The sequence below is a fragment of the Melanerpes formicivorus genome, unplaced genomic scaffold (assembly GCF_026170545.1).
Source record: "Melanerpes formicivorus ecotype bairdi unplaced genomic scaffold, bMelFor1.0.p_v2 SCAF_207, whole genome shotgun sequence".
NCBI lineage: Eukaryota > Metazoa > Chordata > Aves > Piciformes > Picidae > Melanerpes > Melanerpes formicivorus.
In genome coordinates, this window is record NW_027142559.1 from 287,192 (window position 1) to 299,556 (window position 12,365).

The following is a 12,365-nucleotide window of genomic DNA, read 5'->3' on the forward strand; positions in this document are numbered from 1 at the left end:
TAAAGGAAGTATATAAAACTATTTTATTGACCACTGTTCACCAGTATTTACAATAAAGTAAACAATATACAGTCTGATAACATTCAAATTACTACAAAGTTAGTTGTCACTTGGTCTTCTTGAGAGCAAGTGATCCCAAATACTAAAAAGAATGATTCTACAGGTTTAAAGAGCTAGGTTTGGGTAAAGAAGATACATGCACATCGATAGTACAGGAGACAAAAAACCATCTGTGAGTTTGTTTAGACATTCAGTAGGATTTCTGTAGTAACTATGGAAGTTCATGAATGTTTTATAAAAGCTTTTTAGTAATATGGAGGAAGTAGTAGTATCAAATGTGATAAATGAAACAAGTCGCAGAAAGCTTTTATTCACCGGCTGTTGATGCAAAACATACTACTTCAAAAAAATATCAAATTTGGTTCGTTAGAACATATGCTTCTCACATGGCTAATAAATCAAATTTCAGGTTTTAATATTCATATATATATAAAATAAAAAAAAAAAAAAAATCAATGCAAACAATTATTGTGCTTCATCTTCTGGGCATGAGTGCCAAGTTAGTCGCTCTTCATAAAAAGCGATTACGATCTGAGGACACTTCACGTTAGCTTCTTTAGCCAGCACCAGATCTGCCTCATCAGAATCTTTCCTGTTGCAGAAGAAAAGGGGATTTAAGAAAAGTGCATACTTGTCAACTCAGTGAATTTAGCAGCTCTTAAGAAGGTCAGTAAGTTCTGAAAAGAATGGCAGCTGGAAATGTTTTCAGGGTGCATTTCACTATCGCCACCAAGGACCTCCACGCTAATGGCAAGGTTTCGTAGCTACAGCTAACTGCCTTTTTGGAAAGGAAAATGCTACTCAAAAGGAGCCATTTACACAGTTACCTATTGCAGTATGTAGTGAAAGAAGCAATTTTGTCTTGTAAAGCACAATCAGAACTCCAAGGTGAGACTTTAGAAACTCGGTATCAGCAGTCTTGAGAGATGGTATTTCCAATCAAAATGTTATTACTGTTTATGCAATTAACTTGCTGTGTTTCATACCGCTACTCTTGATTCTGCCTCAGGGTAATAAACTACATTTTCCAGTCTGACATGCTTCAGATTCCATTTTAAAGGGCAAGCTGCCTTTACAAGCCAGTTTTGTGCATACATATTCATATCTATGTTTGCTGCCTACAATCAATTATGAAAAACTAATCCACTGCAATACAAGTAAGAAAAAAAAGCGCTTCTTTTTTGTATGTTTGTTTCATTTTGCACGTTTGCTTCATTTGCAAATCGCCACTACAGAAATTCAAACTGTCACAATCTGTATTTTGCAACACTTATTAAGTTTCACATCAAATTGATGGGAAATTTGAAAAGGCAGAAGTGAGGCAGAATATTCCAAAGCACTGATTTACAGTCGTCCAGGAATATCACATGACAAATCATTTTTCTGGAGAACACCCAGTTTAGCTCCAGAAAATGATGCCCTTCATGAAGTCTGTGGAAAGCTATCGTTCTTCTCATCCTGCCACCATAAGAATTTGGCCCCCCAGCAAATGTGAATTCAATTTCCTGTGTTCTCAGGACTGGGGAAAAAGTACTAATTTTATCCTACTTGTTCACAGGGCAAGAAGTCCTTCTGTCCACGGTGTTAGCTGACAAAACTTGTCTCCACCTACTCTCCTGACAACACAAACTCACCCTATCCCTTTCCTCTTCTTACTAGGCCACAATGATAAACCTCTCCTTCATATTGTTTGTTCTTCATTTCAAACTCAGTTCCCTCAACCTATCTGCATTCATTTCCACTTGGTTGCAGCAGAACAGCTGGCAGTGTAGTTGGTTAAATGGTTAGCTATCCAGCAGCTGGCTTTTGCATATTGGAATACATAAAGCTGGATTTCTGCCTGCCATTCCCTCAGCAAGAGCACTACTGAGATCCAGCTTTTCCACAAAAATGGCAATTTTTCTGTATTTTACCAGAATTTCTCTTTCCAATGTCTACTTCTGTAAAACTGAACCAATAGAAGCTGAAGTTATTTTAGGTTCTGAAGGAAGAGGGATTGACTGATTACAGAGGCTTTGTTTTTGAGAATACAAGGTTAATAGGCAGACTACCAGCCTTTCCATCTTACTCTTGAAGTTGTCTCATTAGCTTAATTGCAGCCTGCCCTCCCTTAAGACGAACAAAAACTGTGGGTGTAAGACTTACCATTTCATGAGGAACATAAGCTCCCCACTGCTATCTGTAGCCCCAATTATTCTCTCAGGATCAAGACCCCTTGCAAACCCTCTTGGTTTATCAACCTGTTGAGCAAGTGAGAAGATCGTTACCTAGGTTAGGATAAAACTCAGTTTTGGCATTAAAACTGCATATATGCATTTGTGTGTGTGAATATATATATATATATGTGCACATCAGAACAAAATACATAGCCTTACATAATTAAACAAGCTATAATTAGACATAATTGTCTGAAGATGGCATTAATGTTATTTTTTTTCATGATTGGTCTTCAGGTCAAGTCATTTAGATGTGAAGTCACAATGAAGGAATTTTACATCCATGTTTCTAAGCATTTACTTCTGAAAACTCAATAGATGAAACAAGCGATCTAAAAATCTTTGTAACAGATAAACAAAAGAGCATGGCCAGTAAAAGAAACAAAATAGGCAAAGCAAAAATGCACTCCTAGAAGTGGGAAAAACACACCCTTTTCAGCAAAACAACAGGTCTGAGTTGGCTTAAGCCAACCATGAAACTGCACCCTTGCAGAATCTCTTAACTCTTCTCGGCTCACTGAGGTTGCACTGGTCGTAAGGAATATCACAACTACTTCCTGTATTAGTTCCTCTAGATTCACAATATCCGTTTTGAGACAGGGGCCGCTACTGGACCAGAAGAAGACACACAGCTGACTTCATACCAAAACTAGAATGTTCTTTGTATCATCAACTATTCCCTCTGATGACTTTCAACATTATTTATTACAATAGCCACACATCCAACAGTTGTCTTCAGTGAACCACTGACAATGCCAACCAGTTTCGTTTGAAATTGCTAGTCTGAAAAGTTTACACAGAAAAGTGAACTATTGAGCACGTAATTACGTAAGTGTTGTTTTGTACTCATCACCACTAAAATTTGTCATGTCATTTGTTCCTTTAAATTGTATGAGAAACCCAGAAAGGTAGGCTTTCTTCAATCTCCCTTTCTACTCCCTCTCCACCACGTCTGGGCCTAATCTACGTTAACTGCTCATCCTCATGTTTTGCCATCTTGCCACTTTCCTATTTAAAGTCATATCCTAAGTATGAAAGCTAAACCAGAACTTCATCTTTGTTGCATTCATGAGCCTTTTGCTCTAACACAAAGTTGGCTACTTAGTATCATTCATAAATAACTCTTAGCCTGTCTTGCTTTCAATTATTCAGTAGGAATCATGGGACAATGCAAGAACTTTAACTCATCACATCTATCAATCAGCTTTTACCCATCATTTGGCTAGTCTCGTTAACCACCATGAATTATTACTCTTTTCAAGCCACAGTTCCAGAGGCTGTGTTTTTTTTACAGTTTTAAACCTGTGTTTGGTCTCATTCTCAAAGTCACAACAGGATTTTGAGGGGGGCAGGGATGGAAAGGTAGGGAAGAGATGCAGGAAAAACAAAGCTTAGCACATGAACATATACTTACAGAATCACGCTTTTTCTTTGATTTACTATCATCAGATTCGCTATCTGACAAAGCTTTTCTTTTGGCACCATCTGTTTTTTCTTTACCAGCTTTCTGAGAGTTCAGAAAAGCTTCGATTAACTCTGGACAATCTAAGTTTTCTTCAGGTTCCCATGTGTTGTCAGCACTGAAACATACACACATTTATGTAAAACTAGGAAAAGAAGAAAAACGTAAAACTAGCCACATGGCTCACCTTAAGCAATTTAATGTTTTTTCTCATTATGTAAGGCAGGTTTCTTAAATTTAAGGATGCTTATCTTGCCATCTTTAACTTTCATGTACTGCATTTAGTGACTGTAAGAAATATGCTCTATTGCTGAAGAACAATGTTCTTAAAACTGGAGATACAGAATAAGCAGCTCTCTTAACTCCCATCATCTGGGTGGGATCATAGGAGTTAAAAAGAGTGATTCCCACTCTAGCAAAACCTACCTGCCCATTTAAACTGACTCTCTTCCCTGGTTCCTCTAAAGACTGTCCATGCAAACAAACTGTATTATATAAACACTAAGACTTACAGAGAACTGAATGTAATGTACAGAATGCTCACTACCTACAGCCTAAGTATCTATGTCTAAGCTTCTATATATGAGGAACACTCTCAAAAGCTGTCTGCTAGCATTGATCTCAACTATACCTACAACTATCTTCCTCCTTCAAGTGACTACAGGAGGAACAAAGGTTTCATGTCCAGAGCTGGTCACTGCAAATGTTCCAATCTGTGTGCATTTTGTTAATTAAACTTTTAGAGAAGGCCATGAATGCTCCCTACAACAGCTAAGTACTTCATCAGAAGTCCTCATGCACGTATACTGCCGGTGCTACGGCACAAGCAGGGTGCCTACAGATTATTTTTGGTTACTAAACTGTATTTTTGTAACTTCAGTTCTGATCCTCAAATAGCATTGCATTTTGCTTTTATGCAGTTATCACTACACAAATTTCAAGTGCTAGAATGCAGGATGTTGCAATGCCATCACTTCTTTTCAAATGCTAGGTGCATCACCTTTTTTCAGCTAGTAGTCTGCCAGAAAGTGTCAAGAGAGAGAGAGGAAGGAAGGAAGGGAGGGAGTGAGGGAGGGAGGAAGGGAGGGAGAGGAGGGGGATGAAAGGGATAGGGAGGGAGGGAGGGTGGGAGAGGAGGGGGATGAAAGGGATAGGGAGGGAGGGAGTGGGGACAACTATGTCTTTGACAATCAACTTTTTAAGTCCACTACAAGGTTTTTCCTGTACTTCCTTAAGTCCTGGAAAAGAGATTCAAAAGAGACCTTTTTGGGTATACCTAATAATGGCAATCATGCCACAGAATTCCTTATGCAGATTCATCTAATTTAAGAGCAGTTCAGAAAAGTGACTAATAAGCAAACTATCTTCTTCAAATTCATTGCTTCAGAGATGCCTACATTTTTAAACCCTTGCAAATTTCTTACTGTGAAGTAATACTCATTCCACCACACATCCAACGACTGTCAGATTAGCTGACCTTGGTAAGATGCTGACACAAGTTAAATCAAAGGACAGTGGTAAAAGAATAATCACTAAGGAGTTGGTGAAAGCCTTGGAACATTTTGTGAGCACAAACACTAAGCTGCCCATCTTCTGTTTTTATTTTCATACTTTACTGCCCCACTTGACACAATTTACGGCCATCATACTATTGTTTCAGTTGGAAATGACCTTTAAGATCATCCAGACCAACTGTTCCCTAACTCTACCAAGTCTGGTGATAAAGCATGTCCCTCAGCACCACATCTATGAGACTGTTAAACACCTCCAGGGACAGGGATTCAATCACCTCCCTAGGAAGCCTATTCCAGTGTTCAATAACCCTTCCAGTGAAAGGGTTTTCTTCTAATATCCAAACTAAACCTTCCCTGGTGCAACTTAAGGCCATTTCCTCTGTCTTTCCCTTGAGGTTCTTTAGAACGTATCCCTACAGACCAATTCCCTCTCTGCACAGTTATTTCAAATAAGTGGTTAGTATGCACCATTCTATCAAAAAAAAAAAAAAAGGGGTAAAAAAAAAAAAAAAAAAGGATAATGCCTTACTCTGTAAATCCTTTCCACTTCAAGTAGTATTCCACCTTTCCATTTACAACACGTCTGTCCAGGACTTTCTCCACAACAAACTCTTCAGGCTCTGCCTCTTCAACTTTTTTACCTTTGCCATTCTGTTTCTTTCCCATTTTGTGCTACAAAAGAAATTCAGAATGACATTATTCATTCTTTTGTCTTATACATTTACTTCACTGGCCAAATCCAACTTTGCTTAGTAACAGCAAAGAATCATGTATTTACTCACACTAAAGCCAGAAGCTCAGACTCCTTTTACGTTAGGGCATGTGGTCAGGTAACCTGAGCAAGACATGGGTGGTTTTTTTTTCAGCTGCTTAATGAGATACCCAACGCCACTTTTTTTCAGTAGGTGAAATATTTTTGTCCGTACACTCAGTGCCTGTACTTCCCTTACCAATTTAATTCTCAGCGCTACATGCTCAAAAATTCATGAAGCTTCTAAAAATTAACTCTATGCCTGTGAAAAGGCAGAGGGCAAGAAACAGCATAAGGCAGAAGTAAAGAAAAGTGATAAGGGAACTGTGAAAATGTGTAAAATAGAAAAGGGGTGGTACTCAAAAACAATGGTGGTTACTACCTTTTCCAACAACAACAACAAAAAAAGAAGCTGATGGGAGCAAAGTTTATGATGTATTGCTACAACAGACAAAATACTCAACAATAACCCGTAACTACTGAACAAGATGCATGCTAGGAGCATTCCATTACTACAGTCCCTTCTCATTCTTAGCCATGCACCAATGTAACTCGCATTCAAACAGGGGTCACAAAGGTGCAGAAATTTAAGACAGCTACACTTAAGTACAGCACTTAACACAGAAACAAATTTTTGCTAACTTTAAAAACTTTGTGGTTTAAGTTTACATTTGATACCTCAAACAATAGTCTTTAAGTTCTTAAAATAAATATTACATCCACATCATCCTCAAGGCATTCCCAGTTTAATAAGGCACGATTAAATAGCGATAGGACAGATTGCAGAATTTCCTCATTTGTAGTCTGAAAAATGTTGGAAGGAGCCTATCATGTTGTTGCATTGCGTTTCTGGAGCACTAGCAGACCAAAAGCAGTTTGCTTGCCATTTTGGACTGCACCTTACAAGGAAACTGTTAAAGTGGCAGCCATAAACTAGTGAGAGCAGTATTAAGCTCCTAAAACATATAATCATACAGCACCCCAAATCAAACCAGACAGAACTAACTCCTCACTGATGCACTTCCTACAAAACAGCAAACAAACAAGCAAGAATCACAAAGCACCTCTATTTGCTCAGTGGCCTCTCTCTGGTCCTCCCTAAAATTAATATGGATTGGATGGAGAATACTGTGAAACACTTTTGAAACTGTGAAATTTTTGGACTCTGTAGAATTTTGTCTGGATGTGAAATGTTAAAATTTAGGTCAGACACAAGGAGAACTGTCTTCTTTTCAGAAACTGAAGATTTTAAGCCAATTCATTCTTTCCAAAGCCCTGTCTTTGTCTCCTTAATTTTCACAATTTTTCCCTCTCTCCCCAAAATGGCTTTACTCTGGCTAGCAATGCATAAACTGAAAAGTGCAAACAAAGAGGAGGAAAACCTTCCAGTTTCTCTTTCAAACAGCAAGTTTCTGCATAGATCTCATGTGATACTTGTTTTGATTCAGAAGCATAGAAGAGAGATTATCTAAAACAGAGCATGTATTTCCCATGAGATTTTATCTGCCTGCGTATCCCAGGTGTATTTTGACCACAGCATTCACATCTGAAAAATGTCAGCTTAAGCACACTGGCTTTTTTTTGCCTCCACAAGAAAAAGTAAGAAAGACTGAAATTGAAGGAAAATAGAAACATGATTATGTCCAATGCTTCTATGAAGGCAGCTTCTTTCAAGAAATGGAAGTGTGGGAAAAAAAGGTGGAGATGAGGAAAACAAAAATAGAAGCAGAGGAAAAAAAGACACAGACTCACTATACCATAGTAATAACAATTATAATTACTGGTGATGAGGCAAGCAGGCTACAAGTGGGGAACATCTCCATCTGTGCTGTCCGTTGGACTAAAAGTCTTTGATTCAATGGAAGACTGCTTCCTGGTACTCTTTCGGCTTCACTAATGCTCGTCACTTAAAGATAAACGTATTGGATTTCTGTATCAAAGCAACTTTTTACATTAACTTTCTAAGACTTAAGTGTCTGTATGATCTTCCACAGCAGAAAATCAATGTCATGGGAATCTGTATTTTTCTCTTGAAGTAAAAAAAAAAAAAGTAACAAAAAATCAAAATATGCTGTTTTTATTGGTTTTAAATATTAGATATTTAGTAAGTTCTTGTGCACCATCAGCACTGCTTTCCAGACTCTGGAGCCCTTCCAACCTATTAAAACAAGAGTTGATTGCAGAACCTGCAGAAATACTGAACATGTTAAAAACCTATGCATTCTGAGATTACACAAGCCAACCTTAATCTTAGCCCACAAGTGAATGTGGTACCTGACTGAAATTAAAGGGTATTAAATGTCCACTAGATCCCTGAAGTTTCCTTCCCTAGGGTTGCCTGTTGTAAGCTGTAACTTGGGCATGTGACCACTGAATGCTAATCTTCAGCTTGTTTCCCTTTCTGCATTTAGAAGTCACATATGACAGATGCAGACCTGTGGATAACCACTTTCTTTGAGGAACAAGATTAAAACACTGATGTGACACTGTGGTGAAGGATTTTAACATACAAGAAGTAACACAACTGGAATTACAGTTCCAGAGCTACGCTATCTCTTAATGCATTTAGGTTTTGCATGCAAATACACAATGAAGCAGAATTAGTTATGGTTCCCATGGGAACCATGACTGATTTTCTGACCTGTGCAGCAAAATTTTCAACATCATCAAAAGATCAAAAATACTGCATTCAGAGAGTCTTTCCTCTCCCTGAAGCACCCCTTCCCCAGGCTAACTCATTCTCTTCCTCAAATGAGGGAAAGATGAGCAATCAGTTACTAAGAGAAAGTCCAGGCGTTCACCTTGGTGAAATCTTGTATAATAGCTTGTCATCAACAGTACAGAGGAAGCACTCCATTGTACTTCTAAGCCAAGAGTTAATGTGAGTTTTCAACTTAGTGTGATCTGGGTCAACCAGTAATCATTTCAGTAAATTTCAGAACAGACCTGTTCTGTGCATTATAAATCCATTGTTCTGCTTTCCAAATTTCAAATTCTACATGGGTACTTTTGCTCACTTCCCCACCTCAACCTCAGATGCATCTCACGCTATACTTTTCGAGTTCTGTCTTTCACAAAGCTATGTATCACTATTAGTGGAATGGTAACCAGCAACCAACTGCCCTCAGAAGTCCGTATTTTAATGTCAAGCAAAGCTTTACAGGACTTGAGATCCATGAATGCATCATTATAACGGTCCAGGAGGGGTTGACATCTGATAATCTCTGCTCCTATGAAATTCAAAGAAACTGTTATTTGTTAAAAATAATTTCAAAGGCATCTTAACTGTGCCGCATCATTTCCCAGATAGGTTATTTTTCATCTGTAAAAACTGCCTTTTCTCAGGCAGTTAGTTTTCCCCACATACACTGGGAGAAATTAAATGAGTATGTGATTTGATTTTTCACGTATATGGTGAATTACATGGCGTACTGAAAGGAGTCTAAAAAAAATCCTCAGTGTTTTCCACTGCAGAACAGGTGAAATAGTACAAAGTCCTTTAATTGTTTTCTTTTGGTTTCTTTTTTTCCCAAGAAGTCTCTTTAGAAATGGCAGATTTATTAAAGCCAATGTCCTTTCTAGTAGCCTTACTTTCTGGACCTGAAATTCTGGTCAGAATAATGCTGGGGAGGGGAGATGTGGATGTATCTTTTAAATGGAGATGCCAAGTTATAAGTTTGAAGAAAAATATGTTGATTAAATCCTTATATACTTTAGGTGTGCATGAACTTACCAATGCAGTTTTATTGGAGGCCATTTTTATTGCAGACTTGCAGAGCTTTTACTAGAAAAATGCATGACAATTAAAAGGAAGTTTACATTACTCAAAGAAAGGCATCCCAATACAAGCATGGTCCTTGTCCAACCCCCATGTATTCACTGCATATAACATTTCTAATACGGATTAAATCCAGAACAAAAAGTAGGTTACTACTTTGTCCGGCATAACCCAGTAAACACACCGATATGCTATACCAGGATAAACAATACTGACAAAGTGACTGTATATGAGTTGAAAAAAAAGGTTTTTCCCCAAGGCCTTCTAAGGCACAGAGATGTTTCTAGGGAAAAGGGGGAGGACCATCAGGGATGCTTTTTTCCTAAAACCCAACAGAACAAGAGCTCAGATTCTGGCAGTTGAGATATACCCCTAGGCATATTAACTGCGAATCTGGTGGGCAGCAGCTACATAATCTGCGGCGTAATAATGAGTCACCCATAACCTTACATTGTATTAAATGCTTAAAACAGCAAGGATTTATCTTAGTGCAACTATAACGTTGCCTTCTGCTTCTCAAGTTTGCAAGAGTTAAGGTCCTAGAGCAATATTAACTCCGCTAAACTGTACGTGACATTTTTAACCTATGCAAATGATGCTGAACACAATCCATCCCCTTTTCCATGTCATTACTCTTACTCGCCACCTCCTTAGGCACGTATTGTCCCCGCCCCCCTGCAAACTATAGAACTGTTAGAATTCCCCATATGCCTGGGCAAGGCAAAAGAGAAAAGTCGTTCAAGGCCAGAAAACCTCCCGGACTCTGTAATCCCGCCGGACTCTTCCCTGACACGGGAGGCAGATTTGGGCAGTCCCATAGGCGGTGGGGTAGGTGAAGTGGGAGAGGGGCTAGGGCTAGGGCCCCGGCGCAGAGGTACTTGTCTTGTCCCCGTTTGAAAAGCAGGAGAAAGGGGAAAATGAAGAGCAGTAACAGTAACAAAACCCCTGTGCCACCCCACCAGAAAATAAAGGCGGCCCTGCGGAGGCCTGCCGGGGAAGGCTGCGCCTCGGGCCTGTGGTGGGCGCACGTGAGGCCGACAGGGACGCACCGTGCAAACTAACGGGACTACCCCGGGCGGCACAGGGCCTGCCCGCCGCCCCACAGCCAAGGCCGGGGCGCGGGTCCGCCGCTCCCGCGCCGGGCAGCACACGTTGCCCGGCAGGCCCCGTGCGCCGCGCTCCCGCGGCCAGGGCCCCCTCCATGCCGCCTCCCCCACCCCGCCACGTTTTCCCCGGGCCCGGCACACGCCGGAGAGCGGAGACGCCCGGCGGTGGAGGCCGCCCCTCGGCGGTGGCGGACTGGCTTTGTCTCCCGAGCGTGTCCGCCACCGCCGCGCGGGTGCTGCTGCCCCTGCCCCCGCCCCCCAGCGCAACCCTTCTTCCCCGCGGCAAAGCCCGCTCGCTCGGAGGCTTTCCCTCCCTCCCTGCCGCGGAAGGCCGGGAAGCGCCGTGCCAGCGTCGAGGCCGCGGCCCCCGGGCAGCCCTGCTCCGCCCGTTACCCCCCCGCCGCCAAGGAAGCGGCAGCGTACTGACGGGGTTTTCGGGAGGGGGGGAGGAAGCGGGCGGGCTGCGCCCCGTATCTCCCCGCAACGGCCCACAGGCAAGGCTTACGCAGCGGGGCGCAAAGGGGAGTCGGGGTGGGGGCAAGGGGAAAAGAAGATGGATGGAGTAAGAGAAAGAGGGAGAAAGAGAGAAGGATACAGACTTCAATGGTGTCCAGCCGCTCGGGTCTCCCGTCTCCTCCTTGCTCTCGCCCTGCGCGCACTGAGCAACGGCGGCAACAGCGACATCTGAGGGGGGTTGAGGCGGGGGGTGGGGGAAGGGATTGAGAGAGAGAGAGAGAGGGAGGGGGTGGGGAGCGGCTGGGCGGCAGCGCGGCGCAGGGCAGGGCGTGCACGGCGGCTGGTGGGGCTGGGCTGGCCGAGCACTGCGCGCCGGCGGCTGACGGGGCAGAGCACACGGCACCGCCTACGCGCGAGCTGCAACCTCATACCGTCGTCGTCGCCGCCAGCACAGGAGCGGGGCCAAGACGTCTCTCCAACGGGGGGCTACCGCAGGACCGCGTCAGGCGTCCAAAAGAAGGAAGATGCCTCGCGGCGACAGAGAAAGCGACTGGGTAAGCCGGGGGCGGCGGGCGGGGGAATGGGCCCGCGGCGCCCGGTAATTGCAGCCGCCATGATGGCCGTCGCCATGAGGGCGTATTAGGCCTGAGCGGACGCCGCCCGTAGAAGCGAGGCCCTCAGTCGATGCGGGAGGGGCGGCGTTGGCAAGCTCAAGGAGCGGGGAGGGTGGGCAGGTAGCGCCGGGGTGTGTTTGAAGCTTGTTGCGGCGTGTCTGAGGGGGCCGTTTGGAGCGCAGCCATTTCCCGCGTTGCGGTGGGGAGGCCTAGTTGTTAGCGAGGGCGCTGGTGGGGGGAGGAACTTAAAGATTCGTTTATTGGTAATGAAAGGAGTCAGAATCGGCAGGAGAAGCTTTGCTCCGGGTGAGGATCGTTGATCAGTGTTGGCTTTCCCCAGGAGCTGGGGAGGGGGGAAAAGAGGGGGCGGGAAGAAAGGAGCAGTTTCCAGCGCCATTTCCTTACGGC

The 12,365-nt window shown here is 42.8% G+C and overlaps 2 protein-coding genes across 9 annotated transcripts in view; one reads left to right on the forward strand and one right to left on the reverse strand.

Moving 5' to 3' along the window:
• CBX3 (chromobox 3) overlaps positions 1–12,365 on the reverse strand; it is a 12,740-nt gene continuing 375 nt past the window's right edge. Inside the window, exons 1-7 of one of the 5 annotated variants that reach the window (XM_068169642.1) lie at positions 11,487–11,604; positions 9,737–9,787; positions 7,785–7,909; positions 5,782–5,924; positions 3,691–3,856; positions 2,206–2,300; positions 1–652 (exon numbers count right to left, since the gene is read on the reverse strand). In XM_068169642.1, coding sequence (XP_068025743.1) covers positions 526–652; positions 2,206–2,300; positions 3,691–3,856; positions 5,782–5,924; positions 7,785–7,826 — 573 coding nt within the window. In that variant the 5' untranslated portion in view covers positions 7,827–7,909; positions 9,737–9,787; positions 11,487–11,604 and the 3' untranslated portion in view covers positions 1–525. Of the gene's footprint in view, positions 653–2,205; positions 2,301–3,690; positions 3,857–5,781; positions 5,925–6,034; positions 6,065–7,784; positions 7,910–9,736; positions 9,788–11,486; positions 11,605–12,365 lie in introns of those variants that run through there. The other 4 variants (XM_068169643.1, XM_068169644.1, XM_068169645.1 and 1 more) reach the window with 4 other exon arrangements.
• The window catches only part of HNRNPA2B1 (heterogeneous nuclear ribonucleoprotein A2/B1), a 16,648-nt gene continuing 16,020 nt past the window's right edge, over positions 11,738–12,365 (forward strand). For 2 of the 4 annotated variants that reach the window (XR_010991478.1, XM_068169637.1), the window contains exon 1: positions 11,738–11,897. Coding sequence is in view for 2 of the 4 variants with exons in the window: in XM_068169637.1 (XP_068025738.1) it covers positions 11,868–11,897 (30 nt within the window). In the remaining 2 variants the exon portion in view is untranslated. The remainder of the gene's footprint in view (positions 11,898–12,365) is intronic. The other 2 variants (XM_068169635.1, XM_068169639.1) reach the window with 2 other exon arrangements.